This window comes from Zeugodacus cucurbitae, chromosome 2 (genome assembly GCF_028554725.1).
Source record: "Zeugodacus cucurbitae isolate PBARC_wt_2022May chromosome 2, idZeuCucr1.2, whole genome shotgun sequence".
NCBI lineage: Eukaryota > Metazoa > Arthropoda > Insecta > Diptera > Tephritidae > Zeugodacus > Zeugodacus cucurbitae.
In genome coordinates, this window is record NC_071667.1 from 45,770,497 (window position 1) to 45,794,374 (window position 23,878).

The window sequence follows — 23,878 nt, forward strand, 5'->3', positions numbered from 1 at the left end:
ATGTCAGCCTTGAAATCCAACGCAGAATCACTCTTGCCAACAGGTGCTACTATGGACTGAGTAGGCAATTGAAAAGTAAAGTCCTCTCTCGACGAACAAAAACTAAACTCTACAAGTCCCTCATCATTCCCGTCCTACTTTACAGTGCAGAAGCGTGGACGGTGTCAACATCCGATGAGACGGCACTAGGAGTTTTCGAGAGAAAGATTTTGCGGAAGATTTACGGTCCCTTAAACATTGGCAACGGCGAATACCGCAGAAGATGGAATGATGAGCTGTATGTGTTGTTCGACGACATAGACATAGTCCAGCGAATAAAACGACAGCGGCTACGCTGGCTGGGTCATGTTGTGCGAATGGATGAAAGTGCCCCAGCTCTGAAAGTTTTCGATGCAGTACCCGCTGGTGGAAGCCGAGGAAGAGGGAGACCTCCACTCCGGTGGAAGGACCAGGTGGAGAAGGACCTGTCTTCATTTGGTATTACCAATTGGCGCCAAACCGCCAAAAGGAGAGATGCGTGGCGCACTGTTGTGGACTCGGCTATAACCGCGTAAGCGGTTTCTACGCCAGTTAAGAAGAAGATACATCGAACATGAGGTCATCGGTGCTTCTAATCTAATATTAGGGTTTCCAACTTTCAATGGACTTTATACCATATATATGACGAATATGTGGGTCAAATTGTCTATTATATAATATTAAATAAATAAATTGTGAGAGTATAAAATGTTCGGCCACAACCCTTCCTTACTTGTTTGTTTTCTTTTTTATACTCTCGCAACAAAAGTTGCTAAAGAGAGTATTATAGTTTTGTTCACCTAACGGTTGTTTGTAACACCTAAAACTAAATGAGTTAGATATAGAGTCATATATACCAAAGTGTTCAGGGTGACGAGTAGATTTGAAATCCGGATGTCTGTCCGTCTGTCCGTCTGTGCAAGCTGTAACTTGAGTAAAAATTAAGATATCTTGACGAAACTTGGCACAAATATTCCTTGGCACCATAAGAAGATCAAGTTCGAAAATGGGCGGAATCGGACCATTGCCACGCCCACAAAATGGCGAAAACCAAAAACACATAAAGTGTCATAACTAAGCCATAAATGAAGATATAAAAGTAAAATTTGGAATAAAGGATCGCACTAGGAGGGGGCATATTTGGATGTCATTTTTTTGGGGAAGTGGGCGTGGCCCCGCCCACAAATCGGTTATTTGTATTTAACTCGCAAACTAATAAAGCTATATAAACCAAACTTTCTGCAGTCGGTTCTCTTACATACCCCACCACACACCATGAAAATAGTTGAAATCGGATAATAACCACGCCCACCTCCCATACAAAGGTTAGGTTGAAAATTATTAAAAGTGGGTTAACTAACTAACGAAAAACGTCAGAAACACTAAATTTTGCAGAAGAAATAGCAGAAGGGAGCTGTACTCAGATTTTTTTACAAAATGGAAAATGGGCGTGGCATCGCCCACTTATGGGTCAAAAACCATATCTCAGGAACTTCTCGACCGATTGGAATGAAATTCGGTATATAATATTTTCTTGACATCATGATGACACTGTGGAAAATAGATGAAATCGGTTCACAACCACGACAACTTCCCATGTAACTCAATTTTGAAATCCATCTTATTCCTTCACTTTATAATGTAAACATAAGGAACCAATGAAGATAACGGAATAAAACTTTACACAATTAGTGCATATCATCTCTGGCTTCACTTGTGAAAAAATTGTCGAAAACGGACCATAACTTTTCAAGGCCCCAGATATCGAACATATTGAACTCAGCGCCTAAGGATAAATTTTAACGGAAAATATGGGTAAATTTCTCAGATATCTCAATTTAATTCAGAGGAAATTGTTTTCTTCTAATAGTGTGTCCCTGTTCCAAAAATTATTAACCCTGGCTAACCAATGTTAGTCGTTTCGACTAGAAATTTGGATCTTTCCGATGAGAAGAAGAAGATTTTAGTGCTTCCGAAAGCGAGTACGCACCAAGTCCATCCGAAGAAATGATGCAGGGAAGTTCGTCAGACGAAGCAGTAGATAGTGATGGTTATGAAGGCAGTGATCACAATCTGGAAGGCAGCGATGAAGAAAGCAGTAATAGTCCTACTCAACCGACTCACAAAAATATTATACCTTTTTCAAAACACATTTTACGTGGGAAGAATAAACACAAATGGACGAAATTTGCGCCTTCTGCCCATATCAAAAACGCCGCATGACGAAGACAGTATGCACAAAATGCGGCAAAAGTACCTGTGGTGAGCACAAAGTTGAGCTTTGTTCCTTCTGTGTAAAATAATGATTTAAAAGGTTTTTTCTAGTTTAGTTACTTAAAGTAATGCTTTAATTTTATAACGGCAGAAAGCCTTTTATGGTTTTAAGTTATGTTCTATTTTTTTTTTCTTAGTACCATGTGATACTACTAAGACTGAATAAGAGTAGCAAGTAATTTTATACCAAAATTAATCAAAAATAAACTAAATATGAATGATTTTTTATTTTTAAAAACAAAAAAACTGTATTATTTTCTTCTTTTGATAACTTTTATAATATTTAATGAAGAACCGGTTCCATAGAATCGATTTTTAGGGTACATTAGTCGTATCGACTTACATTGGTTATAACGCATAAAAAATATGATTGGTTATGCAGGGTTAAAATCGGGTCATAACATTTCCATATACCTAATTATAGGTTTTTCAAAAATACGGTGAGCTTTATTTCGCATATTGATTAAATTTCTTCAATAAATTGCGAGAGTATAAAATGTTCGGTTGCACCCGAACTTAGCCTTTCCTTACTTGTTTTATATTTTAATTGTCAACTCACATAAAAATCTCTTATTATTATCTACCTCGCCAATTTTCCATATTTACTTACTTTCTAATCCTTTCGGCCTTCCATGAATATTTCAAGACTAAAATTGGCCAGATCGGTTTGGCCGTTCTCGACTTTTTGCGAGACTAACGAACATCAATTCATTTTTTATCTATAGAATACAAATTGTTTGTATGGTATATTAGAAAAGTGTAGATTTTTTTTTCAGACATTATTTTAAATTTTTGTCTCCATAAGAACCACCCTTGTACTTCAATGAATATTCTAAAAAAGAATTAGCGAAATCGAGTTATGCGCTTAGCAACACATTTACCGAATCAATTTTATATTATAAAACAAATAACATGATCTTCATAATGCTAGTGCTAGAGAAATTATATAATTGCATAATTTTGTAGAGATATCGTGCTCACACAGATGCATACATATATAGGACCAAACTATATTGAGTAGGTTGGGCTAGAGCAAGATTTGCATCTAAAAATTGTTATAGTGTCATTCGCCATAAGTTAAAATAATAATTTATTGTTTTTATATATTTAAAAGAAGATTTTTATTTGAATAATGACATACTTATATATTTGTAATACAGGACCTCACATCTTATTATAGCTAAATAAAATACAGATTTATAAAAATTAACGAATTAAAAATAAATAATTTATCGACTGAAATACATATATATATATGTATATACATATATATGCTTTGCTATCTAAACTAAAATGCTTAATATGCTTATTGAAAATTATCGTAGACAATAATGTTATGTTTATTCATTTACCTTGCAATCGCTTGCAAGATTAACAAAATTTTCACAATTCACAATTGACAATTGACTAAATTTCTCTATACGTATGACGATAACTGACTTACTGTGAACATCTGCAACGCTGCAGTATCCGCATCAGAAAAATTAATTTGAAGTTTTCAAATATAAGCTCTCATTAAAAATTATATGTACTAGTTGCACGCCGAAGTTACGACTGAAAGCTTATATTCAATCTAAGAACTAATTGCAACAAATAACTTGCTTGAAAATAATAGCGGTGTAGCTTTCTTCAAGCCTGATCATATATATAGTCAATCGTGCATAATTACAGCAGTATTAAAACTAGTTTCACTAAAGAAATTAGAAAAACTAATCATATTTTTTAATAAATAAATATCGAACAAGAAGCAACGTTAAAGCAAGTAACGGTTAGATCTTAAAATATACTAGTAATCAAGCTACATATAAAATAATTAAATGATCAAATAAATAAATCGACTTATGTATGTACTAATCCTATTTACAAAAGTGAAGGCGAGAGTAGAAAACAAGGGAGTATGAAATTGAAAATTTATCGACTGCTCAATGCTGCGGGATAATTTGTTGTACATGTTGTTTTTGTAGGTTAGTTATACGGTGTGCCTAAGAATTTAGCTGCGGGCAGCATTAGTCAATTTATTGTTTTGGCATTTTTGCGCCTAAATGCTGCAAATTGTAATGCGTTGGGCCCAACGGGCTTGTTGAGCAGTAGGTTTGGAGCTTTCACTTCGGCACTCGCACAATCGATTTTGTGTCATTCACATTTCCGCTTCGCCGCCAAAACGGCGCAACTCATTCCGTATTAATGTTGCATTGCGGATACAGGCGTAGGCAATCTCTTTGATCCTGTCCATCACGGGCGGCCTGTATGAAACGGTAGAATCGCACAACGGCACCGTTCGGATTCGACACGGGTTGCAGTTCACTTGTATCGCTGTGTAAATTCAATTGTCAGCGTTTTGTAGATTGTTGTTGATGAGTTGCATGTAAAGACATAGAAATGATAGAGATTAATGATTAATGATGGGAAGGAATTTTCAATTTGAAATTTTGATTGGAGATTTTAAAAGCCTTGTAGGAAAAGCTTTTTATACTCGTAGTATTTTTGTTAGTTATTAATAAGGGGTTTGAACATAAATTAATATTTCAAAAATATTTTTTTCATCAAATATATACTTTATTTTGTTTATAATAATCCGTTTTATTAACTTTTGTCCAGCTGAAACCCGTTTAAACTATTCTAAATTTTCTTTTGAAGTCGAGTTTTTTATCACTGCTTCAATTATCGACTAATGTCGAGCTATCGACTCAGTTTCAGTCTGGCTTAGTTTTATATCTGATGCCAAATAATAATCATAGAAAAGATTTATTATTCGCCTTCTTTCGTTTGAATACAAATACATTGTTTGTTTAGAAAAAAGGTATATTTTTAGTTAGGTAGTCTGAATAACTTAAAAACGATTGAAAATGAAGGAAACCCTACACTGTTTATTAAGATGATTCAGAACTTAGCAAAAGTATATTAAATACCTAAAAAATTATGTCAAAATTAATCGAGATACTTGTAAAGGCAATTCGGAAATATTTAATTAATCGTTGATTAAATGCGACCTTCCTAATATTGGAGCAAGCTTCCTAACATCTGAAAGTTCTCATCTGCTTCCAGTACTATTTCGCTTTCCACAGTTTATTTCTATTTTATTTTACTTTTTCTTGAACAATATGGAAATTTCGCACCGAACTTGTTGAATATTTACATAGGAGCTTTGAACTGTAGTACATCTAAAATAGTTTGCTCAGTTTCTTGAAGCAGGAATGAGTGGATTTAAGCAATAGAAATTGTTGGTTAAGACAATGTGTTCAGTACACAGCCTCAACTTAAGTTTTGCTCCTCGCATACATGACTAGTACGAGTAGGTAAATACTTAATTTACTCTCCAACGCAGTGCCTACATACGCGCGCTGAATAATTGAGTCACATGCATTTGCTTTGAAAGTTAGTATACTGGATGCTTTTAGGCTTTTAAGCTCCAATAAAGCGACATATGTTCCTAAGCGCGTACGTGCTTCACAAAGACCATGTGTGGATTTTATAAATAGCTGATGAACTCTTCCCAAAACGAATTTGGCAGTACAAAGAGAATGCGCTTTATGTGCGAATGCTATTGGGACAAGGTCTCGCCAAGTGAAGCAAATATTTTTTTTTTTAACATTTAATGAGATCATTTCATTGTATTTTCATTAAAATTCAGAGATGTATTAGGAAAACAGTGATTTGTTTTTAATGATGCATTCATATGAATTTCACAATTTCACAGCCTTGCTGAACTCGTGTTTCTTTTGCATTTCTCTTGAGCACAATAAAAGTGCGTGTTCTTATGAGTGACTGTTAAGTAAAGCGTGCAAATGAAAATTAAAATCCCATTTGATTTCGCAATTTGCTAAACTGCTTTAACATTCACTTTGTATATTGTAAACATCAAATTACTAATGGAATCTGTAGGATGTTTTTAATCAAAACGAAAATGAGGGAATAAATTGAAATCAAAGTAGAAATTGTAATTTTGCAAAATGTCATTTGAATACATGATATCATGTGATTGTATTCTTACTTTCGAAAACCGAGCTCCGAAATTACTAGTATTGATTTCAATTATCTCTATTAACCTTTGGTTTATGAGATCTTAATGCTAATACTAATTTTTTTCTCTGTATTTTTTTAAATCCTCTCTAATTATTGCACCTCTGCGTTTCTCTGTTTCAATGAGCTTGTGTGGCTTACAATTGTTTGACTTTTGTGATAGCCGATGACTTGCAAAACAGTGGTCATTTACCAATGTGGAAGAGAAATGACCTCATTAGAAACTATTTATTAAATATTTTATGTTAAGCATATAAAACTGTGGTGCATATATTTGGTTGTATTATGATGCTATATTAGAAAGCATTTAAAAGTCTATAACAGAACTCACAGAATTTCATTGTTATTTTTAGAGTGTTATCTACATTAGCAATTGATCCTGATTATATTGTATACATACATCATCATCGCTATTGTAATTATGACATTTGATTACAAAAGACAGTTTGACATAAAAATTTGAATATTCTATAGTACTTTACATTGCTTCCTTACTGCTTTATTATAAATATTTCTTTCGACTTTTGTAAATTGAAATATTTTTCTATTTCACTATTGTTATGTTGAATCTGAAATTATTGGAGCGAATATGTCAGATGTTTCAATAGTCGTTGACGAGCAAAGCTATGTACTTATTAATCTCTTTCATTTTTTTCATATGTACATATATACATGTGTATGTATTTGGGGAGAAGAAGAATCGAGTTTACGAACACATGTGTTCGTTCGCGTACATGCCGTCTTGCAATTTGTTCATTTTGACAAATGATGACAAAAGGTGACAAATTTGCTCTAATTTTTCTGACAGCTTTAAGCTTCGATGAATTTTATTATACGCATGTACAATTCTTTTATGACAGTCGATACATGTGAATACATACGTCTACATTTATATGATGTCGTATACGGTACACATGATGAGAGATATAAATAAATTAATAGTGAAAAAATAGAATGTACCTTCTGTTCATTAGAAACTTACGAGGACGTTCTCAAGAGGCTCTGGGTGACTTTGAAGTCTAAGTGATGGCCTTTTTAATTACTAATAAGGCACCTCAACATTTCATTCTCTCTTCTCCATTTCGCTGTCGTTCAGCAAAAAGTAAACTTAATTTGTTGGTAACAATATTTCTCCCAGATAACGATATTTGGATATAATTAGTATCAGTACATCTGATAAGAGGTAACAATTTTCAGACAAAAACTTATGTCACAAATGCACTATTGAAATCAAACGAACGATTGACATGAACGCAATGGAATTCCGGAGAATAAAGTTAAATTGAGTATGATTGTCTCTGGGTAATCATGAAAGGTCAATTCATTATAATGTCATCGGTTACTTACCGACTCAGTTCCGCAGATACGAAATTACTATGCGGACTATACCGTGTTGGATCCTTATACATGCTGCAGATGAGTCGCTCCTTGCAGAGATCATCAGTAACTCCGAGTTGTTCAATGATTTTATCAATTTTCAGAAGAATTGGACTGTAGAATGGGTCATAGTTCTTTGGCATGATTGGCTGAAAAAGTTATAATATAATTTGATGAAAAATGCATGACTCGCTGGCAAATGAAAATACCTGTCCGTCCTGTACAAATGGTTGCTTGTCGAGTATTTGTTGTTGTTGAGAGATTATACGCTGTTCCGCCTGAATGCGTAGGGCTTCTTTTATTTGTGCTGCTATTTCGGGCTAAAAAGAAAATGGTGAAATATGCATGAGAAATGTGAAAGTGTTTAAGTTCACAAGTATTCAGTAAATCACACTGGGCTACTCGAAAAAAGACAAATATTTTGACCAAAATACGGAAGAGGATAAAAAAAGCGGAAAACCGTCATGAAACTTATACGATCCACTGTTGAATATTCGATATTGTTTAATTTTATTTTATTAAAAAAATGACTGAGGCAGATGGTGTTGTGTTCTTAGAAATTAAAGCTTTGTATAATAATATAAGCGCTATCGGAGACTTTTTAAAGATTTTTGAAGAAACTGAAACTCGTTACTGCGGCAATACATTTGTATTGTACCCACAAATAGGCCTTTGCCATAACTTCAGAGAATGGTTGAGCAACGAGTGCCTAAACCGTCTTACTGTCAGGTAAGGATGAACTCATATGACTTGATAATGTTTTTATAATAATGAAGTTGGAAATCTAGCATTAATAAAAGGAACTGTAGACGTCATTATGTAATTTTCATATGTCGATAATATCATATTTCAGGATTTACCAAAACGGTATTTCACCTTTTTTATTCTGAAAAAAATATTTAAGCTTTTAAATATTTATGATTTTTTATAGGTAATAACATATTTGAATAAAGTGAAAACAACTCGAATGCAGTCCGACTGCCCGACAATAGCACCGATCTTAATCCAATCGAAAACCTTTCGCATATTTTAAGTTAAGTGACGAAGAGGAGAACTACGATAAAAAACTCCATCATTACATTCAGTTTGTGATACCAAATTATATCTAAAAGTGGGTGAGGCCACTACAATTATTCAGCTTTCGATCTAACTGTATTAACAGTTGCGACTATCACTGTTATTATGGAAGTGGTTATTATCTGGTTCTCCTCTTTCATAAAGTCAAGATCATGTCATGTGAACGACATTCCCAATGAAAAACTCACACATTTGCGTATTACGAATTTCACTTGGGGAAAATATCACATATTATTAATTTCCCAATTGTAAATGTAATATTGTTCATGTGAAACTATAAAGTTTGTTCACAAAATCAATTGTTGGGGACAAGTATCAATGTAATTAGTTTTAGCAACTTTTTTAATATATACTAAGGGCTATGTATATTAATTAGTTCTTTGGCTAAATGAAACCATCGTTAAATTAATATTCGATGAAATCCTTTTGTGTTGGAGGCTTCAAAAAGCTTCACGAATATTTTAGAGTTTTTAAAGCGCAAGTGGTTGCTATAAGATTCACTCTGCACAGTGGTTCGGCTTGTATGAAGGCGCTGTCATAAATACTTACCGTTGAGATATCGCTATGAAATTATCACCAAAAATCTAGAAAAGTATTTGAAATATATCTTAAAAAAATTGGCTCCATCGCACTACTAGGTCCTATAGCTCGCATAGAACACTAATTGGCATTATATGGTAATGATGCGCAAAACTACTTCTGATGGTCATAGTTGGAGCGTCAAAACTTTCAGTAAGGCTTTGTAAAAAAATTTAAGAAAGCGATACACAAGCTGAACATGATTTGTCGTTATAGTTTCCCCCATCCTTGTAAGAAAAAAGCAAAATATAAACCAATTTAAAACAGTTAATTTTTTCAAAGCCATTCAACAGCCATTATAATTAGAACAAAAACTTAAAATGTCTCCTCTAGTAAACCGTACACGGATTGAAATAACGACGATTTATCCTTCTTTCCATACTTTTTTAGCCCAATTATAATGAGTTTGAACTTAAAAATAGTTAATTCAAAGGGCATTATTATTTTGACGATTGCAAATACATCCGCAACTTTGCGCACCCAACTTTAACACTTTTATTACCTTAAGACTCTGCTAAATACTATATAAAATATAATTAAAGGGGGATCGCGGGGGAACACAATTAAAACTTTATGGAAACAAATAGAAGACGCAACAAAAATGGTAAAAAAATAGTTGCCATAAAACACTCATTTTACTAAAAACACAAATCACGTTAGACTTAATTAATTTTACAAGTTAAAATATATACCTTTACCTTCAAAATCCATTAAAAATAATCATGATTCGTTACCCTGATCAGTTACCAGAACAAATTGAAATCAAATATAGATATTCATGCGTTTAACTCTATTTTTAGAAAGTACCGTTAGATTTTTAGGAAAACCCGGTTTGCAAATAGGAAGTATCTAGAAGAAATTTGTATACATTTTGACAAAAAATCGTGAGATGGATTTTTTGATTTTTGGCCTATGGCGGAACCACTGTGCTCTGGTAGCAAAACGGCGATGCTAGCAATCTAGCAATATGAGCGCTGACTACTCGAGATTGTTTACCCTCAATTTCAGTCGATGCAAGTTAACGATTAGACACGTTTGAGTGCCTGGCCACAGCGGAATTCCAGAAAAATGTAAAGCTGACGAACTGTCAAGGGTGCCTAATTTTAACTACAGTAGAATGGGAACATGTAGGAGTACTAACTATCGTCTTGTAATTTTCTACTGGGCTGCTGGGCTTCAGCTGAGCTGGGCAAGCGCTGGTCAATCGCATGACTTTTCGAACCCAAGTAAAATCGTAAGAAGTCTAGGGAGTGCTGCACCCTCAGTAATATTTCCTTGGTTGTAGGGGTCATTGTCCCATTAATATTATATGGGGAGCTAGCTGTAGAAGTTGATTGAAAGAATACGAGGTGGAATCAAATCAACACTTCCTTATGGAATGCCCACCTATACGAGATTGAGACTAGAATTCCTTCATTCCAGATTTGTAGCAAGTTTACTGCACTTTGTCGAGTATATATATCTAATTAGGGGATTTTCAGACTACACAAAGGACTGTCCTTATAGTCTAAGTGTATTCCTCCTCTTGTGAGGAACAGCTATAAAAACTGGCCTAAGGTCTATTAACAAAACACAGTTGAAGGTTTTGATGAAAAATATTGAGAGAGTAAAGAGTAAAGAGAGTATGACATAATGCTGAAATTCGAATATTTCATTCACACGAAATTCATAATATGAATTTTTCTTTCGTGTGTAAATAAAAAATCATGAGAATGCTTTATTAATATGAAATTTACAATAAGGCGGATCATGTTTCCATCAGATGTTTTTATACTCTCGCAACAAAGTTGCTAAAGAGAGTATTATAGTTTTGTTCACATAACGGTTGTTCGTGTCACCAAGAAATAAAAGAGTTAGATATGGGGTTATATATATATAAATGATCAGGATGAGTAGTGGAGTTGAAATCCGGATTTCTGTCCGTCCGTCAGTCCGTGACAGCGATAAGTTGAGTAAAAATTGAGATATTTCTTGGCACCCTGAGGAGGTTGGTATTGAAAAGGGGCGAAATCGGAGCGTTGCCACGCCCACAAAATGGCGAAAACCGAAAACCTATATAGTGTACAATTTTTTGAAAAGTGGGCGTGACCTCGCCTCTAAAGAAGTTTTTCGTATATATCTTGTAAACCGAAAAACTGTAAAACCAAACTTTCTGCAGTCGTTTCTTTTAGCCACAAAATGGCGAAAACCGAAAACCTATATAGTGTACAATTTTTTGAAAAGTGGGCGTGACCTCGCCCCTAAAGAAGTTTTTCGTATATATCTTGCAAACCGAAAAACTGTAAAACCAAACTTTCTGCAGTCGTTTCTTTTAGCCATATCCGTATACAGTCCAAATATGAAAAAATCGGAAAATAACCACGCCTACCACCCAAAAATACAAAGGTTATGTTGAAAATTAGTAAAAGTGAGTTAACTCACTAACGAAAAAGTCAGAAACACTAAATTTTACATAAGAAATGACAGATGGAAGCTGCACTCAGATTTTTTTTTTACAAAATGGAAAATGGGCGCGGCGTCGCCCACTTATCGCTCAAAAACCATATTTCAGGAACTACTCGACCGACAATAAAATTCGGTATATAACACTTTCTTGAAACCCTGATGACCCGGATGGAATATGGGCGAAATCGATTCACAAGCACGCCTACTTCCCATATAACTCAATTTTGAATTCCATCTGATTCGTTCACATTGTAATATATACACACATTAGGAACCAATGAAGATAGCGGAAACTTTACACAAATACTGTATTTGAGCTGTGACATCACTTGTGGAAAAATTGTCAAAATCGGACCATTACTTTTCAAGGCCCCTGATATCGAACATGAAGAACTCAGTGTCTAATGGTAATTTTTCACCGAAAATATAGGTAACTCTCTCAGATATTATAATATAATTGAGAGGTAATTTTTTTCTTATAACAGTTTATCTCTGTACCAAAAATGGTTGAAATCGGGTCATAACTTCCCCTAGATCCCACATTCCTAATTGTAGGTAATATAAAATTAAGTGAGCGTATATTCTTCGATATATTGTATCTTGGTGGTGAAAGCGAGTCTATTTATGATGATTTTCGTTATTCTATTGGACTTTATGCCGAATATATGGGTCGAATTGTGTTATCTTTATAAAATTACATCAATAAATTGCGTGAGTATAAAATGTTCGGTTGCACCCGAACTTAGCCTTTCCTTACTTGTTTAATAATAATAATAATTTCAAAATGCTACATTAATCATTGTAAAAATTGCAGCCCTATTTGGCTATTCTTGTAAATTACGCTTGCTTGACGTTCTTATTTCGAAACTTATAAACTGACCAGTAACTTCAATTGAAATGTTTAATGTTCCATATTCTATCTATAATGAATTAATTGTAATCAACAGTTTCATTTCCATTTACTTTTGACAACAAAACGTGCCATACATCAAACAATTTTAGCTAAATCTCAATGACATGCAACAAGTAAAGTAAAGTCGAAGTAACTAGTAGACAATTACGCTTTAATTTACGCTAAGAAAGATGTTAGAACACTATGGATACACTTACGTAGAATAGACAAAACGAAGATGAAGTCATTCATTTTTGCAGACTGCTGCGACAGATAATGAATAAAGCCATTTAAATCACTAAAATTATTTATGAATTTACGTGTAATGAAGTCAGAGATTTCTAAGACGTTGTTGATGAGGGCGACGAAGAATATGCGGATGCGTTTGAATGCGAACGAAAATGACGATGCGCTCTTGCACAGCTGAGTGGCAGACGCGTGCCGTGCGGTGCAGCATGGATGATTGCAACGGTTATTTGCTGTTGCTGCCTCAGCTACTGACATTGGTACTGTGTATATAACGCTTAAAGCGTTACGGCAAAAACCGGCTACCGGCATGTTTGCCTTCACTCTGTGACACACTTTCGCTACGTGTTTGACGCTCGACCATGCCAATTGTCGTCGCGGTTATTGTTGCTGCGCTTGCCGCAGCGCTAATGTCGAGTGACAAGAAAAGCGCATGCAATAATAAGGCAGGCGAGATAAAACCCATTCAAATGCACACATACACCAACACAATTGCAGCGGGGAAATTGCTGCTATCCTCAGTGACGCCAAGTGCACTCGAATGAGCAGTGATAAACACAATACAAGCAACAAGAGCAAAATCAAAGTCGACAGTAGTGATGAAGAGTGTCTGTTGCACTAGCTGGATGGCACCAGATAATCACACATCGCACTATGATTGTTGCACAACAAAAAATCGCATGCAATTGTTGTTGCTCTTTTCTTTGTGGCTGTTGACCCGCATGTGCATGCCACTGACTTCAGACAAGGCGACGGAAACACTTAAAACGCCACTCAAGGGCTCACATCCGTAGTCAAATACGGCGTTATGGCGAACCTTCATGTGCACGCGGGTACATATGTATTTACGTATATCACTGAAGTACTATGACACGTGCTATTTATTTCACTTGTGTATTAAGTGTGCTTTCATGTGATCATTATCGTTTTTACTAATAAATATCTACATACATATGTATACGAGTAGTATCTAGTAGTTATCTATAATATGTATGTATGTAATTTTTGGCTCACCCAAATGTCATTAATTTGCTTACCATAAGTATGTTTATACAGATATATGTACTTTGCTTATTTATGGCTGCGGCTAATGAATGCTTTTGTGCCGTTTTTTAATTGTTTATTATACCCACAGCTCAAGTGATTAATGTGAAGAATGGCGTACACCTCCTAAATAGTGTGTGGCAAGTTAATACAAGTCACGCCCAAGTCGCTGCCGACCATTACCATTGACGTTGGTGAAAATGCCATTAAACCAGACTCCTTCCTTAAATGGCTTCCGGTCATTAGCGGGACGGAATTAAATCAAATTGTTGTTTTTACATTTCTACTTTGTCGTAGATTTTTTTCAATTTTTTATTTGCGAATTACACATTGAACATTAATGCTGTTTGCTTTCCCTCATTCCGCACGTGGTTTGGCGAAATTGCAAGAAGGACTTACAAGTTGGAAGGTGTTTGGATAGAAGCGAGCTTAAAGAAATGCCATACATAGCAGTCATCCTATCAATGGTTAGGATATTGAAGGAATGAAATCATGACTTTAAGAAATTTAGTTTCGTGCGAGGAGACACCACTGCACAGTGGTTGCGTGTATAGGCCAAAAATTAACAAATCGATCACAAATTATTTTGTCAAAATACAGACGAATTGTCTCTAAAATTACCGAACTTTTATATGGTAAAACAGTTTTAAAAGTGGGCTTAATAGTTTTTGTGCATATCTCATAAACTGCTAAAGCTATATCAACCAAATTTTCTGGAGTCATTTCCTTTGAGTCAGTCATTTGACATGACATTTTTCAGGCATAAACTACTATAAATGCTTTAATTCAATAAGGAAAAACACCAGAAACATAAATTTTGTTGTAAAAATGGTACAGAAAATCTACATTACGCTTCCAATGAAAATCCATTTGTTTGGCATCCCACTATTACAGTTTGAAAATAGGCGAAATCGGTTTATAACCTTTACACGACAGTTTTGAAGTTCATCTGATACAAATACTACATTTACAAATGTTTACGTGTTGATGGCCAGATTTATGATTCTATCACATAAACATGCAAAATCGATATTTTCCACCATTTATGGTGATATGAACTTTATTTATGTAAGTGAAAATGCAAATAGTCCAGTCAGCTGAGTGCACAGTAAACAAAATATGAAAACCATAAAAAAATGACAGCCAACAACCAGCAGCCAATCGACCATGGCCAATAAATAAGTGCATGCCAATTTTAGTACCTAGATAGGTATGAATCAAACATACCATACATACAGTATTTACAGTACGGTAGCACATAGTAAAAGTACTGTATTTACAAATTGAGGAAAACACTTTCAAATGGAAAAAGCAGAGAGATATGGTAAACATGCGGGCAGACAGACCGTTGAAATGTAAACAACAAATCTAGGTGCATAACATGGAAAATGCATTTAAACGAACGAAGTGTCAACAGCCCGGAGCGAGGTGATGGAGCGGAAGAGTGAGGACTGCACAACGCAATTTAGCGGACGAGCTGGCGATGGGAATGTCACACCGAAATGAGATTGCTGGAACTGTGTCAAGTGTGTTATTTCAAGTGGCTACTCGAGGGACATACTCGTACGGTTGCATGTTCTTTACCACTTTCATAAAGGTTGCACCAATAGAACCTCATCAAGTTGAAAAAAGCGGCCAATTAGCAGGTGAAATGGACACACTAATAGCATACTTTTGAGAACAGCTGTTTATGGTAAACAGAGACGGAGAATAAAGTTGTTTATCTTTAATGAATTTTAAATTTAAGTACCTTATCGTTGGCCGACTAGTTTCATAATTGTACTTTGTTCAAACGTTGCTAATTAGAGTAGAAAAGAATCAGTAAGTCTTAATTCACATTAGGGGGATTCTCTTGCTTGCACGATTGCACGGAATGCAAAAATACTACACCATGATATACAATAGCACGAGAACACCTCATAGAAGGAAACAAAATATTAGCAAAGGGTTTTGCAAGGCCATGAGAATCCCCCTATTATATAATTTAAATCAAATTTTCAAATTTAAAAACTTTTTTGCTTGTTGGTCACTTATTGTTGCCTTTAAATTAATATTTTAAAGCTAGTTGAGCTGCACCAAACGCCAAGAATAATATATCTCAGAACCCCTGGAAATTAGAAATATTAAGCTGTGAATATAACAGGAATATTTTCTTTAACCACTGGGTTTATTTTCATTTATTTGTATCCGGCAAACGAATCTAATTTATACTTGTTATACTCTCGCAACAAAAGTTGCTAAAGAGAGTATTATAGTTTTGTCCACATAACGGTTGTTTGTAAGTCCTAAAACTAAACGAGTTAGATATAGGGTTATATATACCAAAGTGATCAGGGTGATGGGTAAAGTTCAAATCCGGATGTCTGTCTGTCCGTCTGTCCATCTGTCCGTCAGTGCAAGCTGTAACTTGTGACCCCACCCCCAAATATGTTTTTTGTATATATCTTGCAAACCAATAAAGCTATATAAACCAAACTTTCTGCAGTCGTTTCTTCTAGCCGTTTCCTTATACAGTCCAAAAATGAAAGAAATCGGATAATAACCACGCCCACCTCCCATACAAAGGTTAGGTTGAAAATTATTAAAAGTGCGTTAACTCACTAACGAGAAACGTCAGAAACACAAAATTTCACAGAAATGATAGCAGAAGGAAGCTGCACTCAGATCTTTTTACAAAATGGAAAATGGGCATGGCGTGTGGAAAATGGATGAAATCGGTTCACAACTACGACTACTTTCTTTATAATTCAATTTTGAATTCCATCTGAATCCTTCACTTTATAATATATACATTAGGAACCAATGATGCTAGCGAAATAAAACTTTACACAAATACAGTATATGATATGTGGCATCACTTGTGAAAAAATTGTCGAAAACGGACTATAACTTTTCAAGGCCCCAAATATCGAACATGTTGAACTCAGCGCCTAAGGTTAAATTTTAACAGAAAATATGGGTAAATCTCTCAACTAATTTAATATAATTCAGAGGAAATTGTTTTCTTCCAATAGTGTTTTTCTATTCCAAAAATTATTACAATCGGGTCATGACATCTCCTAGCTCCCATATAATTATAGGTTTTTCAAAAATATCATCCCCTAGCTCCCATATACCTAATTATAGGTTTTTCAAAAATTTCGTTGGGCTTTATTACGAATATATGTATTGGTTAATATGTGATATATCTTAGCAAAATTAAGTGAGCGTATAGTATTGGATATAGTGTACATTGCTGGTGAAATTGAATGAAATCGCTTCAGGAATTACCTCAGCCCTCATATCTATATATGACGATTTTCGTTATTCTATTAAACTTTATGCCGAATTTATGGATAAATTTGTGCGTTATCTTAATAAAATTTCTTCAATAAATTGCGAGAGTATAAAATTTTCGGTTACACCCGAACTTAGCCTTTCCTTACTTGTTTTACTTTAATCCTGTTGAAATTATGGAACAATATGATGGAACGAGAGCTTTATGTTCCATCTAAGATCTATGGGAAAATTTAAATACGTTTACGATGAAACTTAAATCTTAAGCTATTTTAATATGGATAGCAATTATAAAATTTCACTCGACCAAGGTTTTTTTATACTCTCGCAACAAAGTTGCTACGAGAGTATTATAGTTTTGTCCACATAACGGTTGGTTGTAAGTCCTAAAACTAAACGAGTTAGATATAGGGTTATATATATCAAAATGATCAGGGTGACGAGAAAAGTTCAAATCAGGATGTCAGTCTGTTCGTCCGTCTGTCCGTCCGTCCGTGCAAGCTGTAACTTGAGTAAAAATTGAGATATCTTCATGAAACTTGTAAGACGTTTTTCTTGGCACCATAAGAAGGTTAAGTTTGAAAATGGGCGTAATCGGACCACTACCACGCCCACAAAATGACGAAAACCGAAAACACATAAAGTGTGATACCTAAGCCATAAATAAAGCTATGGATATAAAATTTGGTACAAAGGATCGCACTATGAAGGGGTATATTTGGATGTAATTTTTTTGGGGAAGTGGGCGTGGCCCCGCCCCCAAATCGGTTATTTGTATATATCTCGCAAACCAATTAAGCTATATAAACCAAACTTTCTGCAGTCGGTTATCTTACGTACCCCACCGTACACCATGAAAATAGTTGAAATCGGATAACAACCCCGCCCACCTTCCATACAAAGGTTAGGTTGAAAATTACTAAAAGTGGGTTATCTCACTAATGAAAAACGTCAGAAACACTAAATTTCACATAAGAAATGGCAGATGGATAATGTTGTGCAAATAGGCTAAATCGCTTCACAACCTCGTCTACATCATATACACCAGAACTTTGAAGACGATCTGAATCGTTTACTTTACAATATATAAAGTAAGCACTAGTGAAGATATCGGTGCAGAAGATATACAGAACAGAACATAAATACTACGTTTATAGTGTGGCAGCCCCATTCGAAAAATCGCCGAAATCGGATCATATTCAAGGCCCCATATATAGAACATGAGGACCTCGGTGCTTCTAACCTAATATTAGGGTTTCCAACTTTCAATCGATTTTATACAATATATATGACGAATATGTGGGTCAAATTGTGTATTATATAATATAAATAAAGTTAAATAAATAAATTGCGAGAGTATAAAATGTTCGGTTACACCCGAACTTAGCCCTTCCTTACTTGTTTCTGTCTAGCTTTGTGTACATGTCCGTGTCTTCTGCACACACTTTTGTAAAGAATTTTCCAAGTGTCAAAGTATAAAATTGTTTTTGTACCTCGTTTTAGAAAATAACGAAACTTTCTAATCTGAGTGCATATACATACATACAAGTATCATTCTCGAGTTCATTAATCTTTACTTCCTTTCAGTCGCAGAAATTGATTCTTCCAAATAACATTTTGCTCTAGGGCTTCCTTTATTGTTGCTGTTGTTGATTTTGTTGCATCGTAGATATTGTTTCCTCTTTTTTGTTTGTGACGGACAATAACCGGAAAGATGCTGTGCTCGAAAACTATTTGTCGCACAAACGTATTGATCTATTGTTGTTATTATTTCAATAACCTTATGGCCAAAGTTCGTTAAACTTCTGCATATTTGTTTATCACAAAGAGGATGAGTTCGTTGGTAAATATTTATTTTATATTGCAAATATTTAGTATGTCTGTAAAGTGGCTCTATTAATTTTCTCCATATAGAGAAGAATTACCCGTCGCAATCTTATTTTTGTCCTTCTGTCTATCAATAGTTCAATTGACGTTTTGAAATATCGGCTGTAAGCGCCAGAATTGTACAATACCAAGCAAAGACTGGGGAATTTATCCTAAATTAAACGCTAATAAAGTTTCAAGTGTTTGTTTTGACTTAAATTCAGACTAATTTTATTCTACAACAAGTAAGGAAGGGCTAAGTTCGGGTGTAACCGAACATTTTATACTTTCGCAATTTATTTATTTAACTTTATTTATATTATATAGTACACAATTTGACCCATATATTCGTCATATATATTGTATAAAGTCCATTAAAAGTTGGAAACCATAATATTAGGTTAGAAGCAGCGAGGTCCCAATGTTCGATATATGCAGCCTTGAAAACCTATGGTCCGATTTCGGCGATTTTTAGAAGCTGCCACACTATAAACGTAGTATTTGTGCAAAGTTCTGCATCGATATCTTCACTAGTGCTTACTTTATATATTGTAAAGTAAACGATTCAGATCGTCTTCAAAGTTCTGGTATATAGGAAGTAGGCGTGGTTGTGAAGCGATTTGGCTAATTTTCACAACATATCATTGGGATGTAAGGAAACTATTACAAACCAAGTTTCATTGAAATCGGTCGAGTAGTTCTTGAAGTATGGTTTTTGACTCATAAGTGGGCGATGCCACGCCCATTTTCCATTTTGTAAAAAAATCTGAGTGTAGCTTCCATCTGCCATTTCTTATGTGAAATTTAGTGTTTCTGACGTTTTTCATTAGTGAGTTAACCCACTTTTAGTAGTTTTCAACCTAACTTTTGTATGGGAGGTGGGCGTGGTTATTATCCGATTTCTTTCATTTTTGGACTGTATTAGGAAGTAGCTAAAAAAACGACTGCAGAAAGTTTGGTTTATATAGCTCTATTGGTTTGCGAGATATGTACAAAAAACTTAGTATGGAGCAGGGCCACGCCCACTTCCCCAAAAAAATTACATTCACATATGGCCCTTCATAGTGCGATCCTTCATACCAAATTTACTTCCATAGCTTTATTTATAGCTTAGTTATGGCACTTTATGTGTTTTCGGTTTTCGCCATTTTGTGGGCGTGGCAGTGGTCCGATTACGCCCATTTTCGAACCTTCTTATGGTGCCAAGAAATACGTCTTCCAAGTTTCATCAAGATATCTCAATTTTTACTCAAGTTACAGCTTGCACGGACGGACGGACAGACAGACATCCGGATTTGAACTTTTCTCGTCACCCTGATCATTTTGATATATATAACCCTAATCTAACTCGTTTAGTTTTAGGACTTACAACCAACCGTTATGTGGACAAAACTATAATACTCTCGTAGCAACTTTGTTGCGAGAGTATAAAATACCAAATCGCTAGTTACAGAAGAATCATGCCCAAAGTTATTTGAAAGTAGAAATAATATTTGCTTCAGAATATACACAACGTATTCCTATGAAAAATTAAACTTGAAAATGGAAGACGTTAAATGTGAATTGCCGGTAAATTGCATTTGTTCACAATGTTTTCAGGCTTCAGGCTCTGTATGCAAATTTCATTGCAAGTAAAAACAAATAAAATATTAAATAGACGATGATATTACATCCATTAAATTTGTGTATATTCATTTTCACCACATTTCAATTTATGCCTAGACATCAAGACATTTTGCTCTCTTTACTTGTATTATTTTTGGTATTTTATTGCCATCACACAAGCAATCTCACTATCATTTAATTTACCTTTTGCAGAGAGCAGGTGTGGTAAAGTGAAAATACACGATATGGTATGTATTTACATACATATATTAGGCCTCTAATCCCTATCAAGCATAGTGCAAATATTTGCTTTAAAATATACTTACTTATGTGTGTACATTTAAGTATATGCTAACATTAGCTTGAAGATCGGGTATATTCACCAGCGATGTTTTTTCATAAAAAAAAAATTTATTAACGATTTTCGATTGGGCACTTGGAAGCATACTTTTACATTTGGGTTCGAGGGTTCAAGGGTTCGTGCCTCAGTTTTTCGAGTAAACCATTTTATATGCGATAGCAAGCATGCGACGTACTTTTTGGGACATTTTGCTGTAACTCGCTATCATTTAACGATTTTATACGAACTGCTTTACTAAAGTATTTTCTGCAAAGTGGTCAAAATAGGTTTGGCTTAACCCGAAGGTTATCTTATAACTGAAACTAATATCACCAGCAATTTCATTAGACTGAATACTATATATATTGGTAAAACCTAAATTGAATAGTGTCCACTGAACAATATGAATAAGGAAGGTATTTAGTATGGTTGGCTTTGTTCTAAAAGCAAATAAGTAAGAACATTTTTTATTGTGGAACGTTTTGAGATGTTTTTAGTACTAGAGACTAAACACTGTGTACTGCTATTCTGGGTCATAATTTTCCAAAGCTGGTAAGTAAGAGGGGGGATGGGGTCATATGTAGAAGTTCACGCAAGTGAGGAAAGTTTCTGATTGCCATTCACTTGGGAGTGGCCAGGAACGATTCTTTTGCATATGACTCAAGCAGCTCACGACTTCCGGTTTTAGACCAAGTATCCCCTGGGTAGCTAACAGACATCCGTTTGGAGGCGAGCTAAAGTGAGAAGGCGAAGCCCGCTGCTGCGGTTGTGCGTAGGGCTTGGGACCCACCACATAAAAAAATCTCCCCAATGAAAAGGAAGAAACAGCGTCGGATGAGAAACCCCCCTTTTGATGACGACCCCTGCAAACGTACTAAGGATCATGATTTGAGGGCATGCACCTGGAATGTCCGGACTCTTAATTTAGAAGGTGCCTCTGCCCAGCTGGTTGATGTCCTCATACAACTAAAGGCTGACATCATCGCCGTCCAAGAAGTGCGATGGACGGGACAAGGACGGAAGAAGGTGGGTCCTTGTGACATCTACTACAGCGGCCATATAAAGGAGCGCAAATTTGGTGTTGGATTTGTGGTGGGAGAGAGACTACGTCGCCGAGTCGTGGCATTCACCCCGGTGGATGAACGTCTTGCCACAATCCGCATCAAAGCGAGGTTCTTCAACATATCGCTGATTTGCGCCCACGCCCCGACGGAAGAGAAGGACGAACTGATCAAAGATACCTTCTATGATCGCCTAGAACGCACCTATGAGCGCTGCCCCCGCCACGATGTCAAAATCGTGCTTGGCGATTTTAACGCCAGGGTAGGTAAAGAAGGTGTCTTTGGCACAACAGTCGGAAAATTCAGCCTCCATGACGAAACATCGCCAAACGGCCTGAGGCTGATCGACTTCGCTGGGGCCCGAAATATGGTTGTCTGTAGTACCAGATTCCAGGAATTCCAGATTGAAACACGCGCAATCAAATCGATCACGTTGTGATAGACGGAAGACATGTCTCCAGTGTTTTAGACGTGCGTACGCTCCGAGGACCAAACATTGACTCGGACCATTATCTAGTAGCAGTAAAGATACGCACTCGCCTCTGTGAAAGCAAAGAACGCCCGTCAACAAACACAAGGAAGGTTCGACGTCGAAAAGCTGCAATCACAACCGACAGCCGAACGATTTTCTACTCGACTTGCACTCCTGCTCTCTGAGAGCACTCATCAGCATCTCGATATAAGGGAGCTGTGGAACGGCATCTCAAACTCATTGCATACCGCTGCAGCCGAAACAATTGGTCTCCGACAACGCCAAAAAACCAGTTGGTACGATGAGAATTGTCGTTCCGCAGTGTAGAGAAAACAGACTGCCTACCTCGCAATGTTGCGATCGACCACAACACGTTCGGGGTGGGATAGATATCGAGAACTGAAAAGGGAAGCGAGACGCATTTGCAGACGTAAAAAGAAAGAGGCCGAAATGCGTGAGTATGAAAAGCTTGAAAAGCTGGCCGACATGGGTAATGCACGAAAATTTTATGAAAAGATGAGGCGATTTATAGAAGGTTTCAAGACCGGAGCTTTATCATGTAGGGACCGAGGAGGTAATCTGGTAACGGATGTCCAGAGCATACTGGGATTATGGAGGGAACACTTCTCCGACCTGCTCAACAGTGAAACACCAGGAGATGGCGAACCCGATTCCCCAATCGATGATGATGGAATAGATGTTCTATTACCCGACCATGAAGAAATTCGAATAGCAATTACCCGCTTGAAGAACAACAAAGCGGCGGGGGCCGATGGATTACCGGCCGAGCTATTCAAATACGGCGGCGAAGAACTGATAAGGTGCATGCATCAGCTTCTTTGTAGAATATGGTCGGAAGAAAGCATGCCTGACGATTGGAATCTTAGTGTGCTCTGCCCAATCCATAAGAAGGGAGACCCCACAATCTGCGCCAAATACCGTGGTATAAGTCTCCTCAATATCGCATATAAGGTTTTGTCGAGCGTATTGTGTGAAAGACTAAAGCCCACCGTCAACGAACTGATTGGACCTTATCAGTGTGGCTTTAGACCTGGAAAATCTACAATGGACCAGATATTCACCATGCGCCAAATCTTGGAAAAGACCCGAGAGAGAAGAATCGATACTCACCATATTTTTATCGATTTTAAAGTTGCCTTCGATAGCACGAAAAGGAGCTGCCTTTATGCCGCGATGTCTGAATTTGGTATCCCTGCAAAACTAATACGGCTATGTAAGCTGACGTTGAGCGATACCAAAAGCTCCATCAGGATCGGGAAGGACCT

General features: G+C 36.0%; 1 protein-coding gene across 6 annotated transcripts in view; it reads right to left on the reverse strand.

The window, feature by feature from the left end:
- Window positions 1–4,021: 4,021 nt before the first annotated feature.
- The window catches only part of LOC105212406 (uncharacterized), a 59,086-nt gene continuing 39,229 nt past the window's right edge, over window positions 4,022–23,878 (reverse strand). For all 6 annotated transcript variants that reach the window (XM_011184349.3, XM_054234210.1, XM_011184350.3 and 3 more), the window contains 3 exons: window positions 7,899–8,009; window positions 7,660–7,838; window positions 4,022–4,605 (listed from right to left, as the gene is read on the reverse strand). In XM_011184349.3, the coding sequence (XP_011182651.2) occupies window positions 4,464–4,605; window positions 7,660–7,838; window positions 7,899–8,009 (432 nt within the window). In that variant the 3' untranslated portion in view covers window positions 4,022–4,463. The remainder of the gene's footprint in view (window positions 4,606–7,659; window positions 7,839–7,898; window positions 8,010–23,878) is intronic.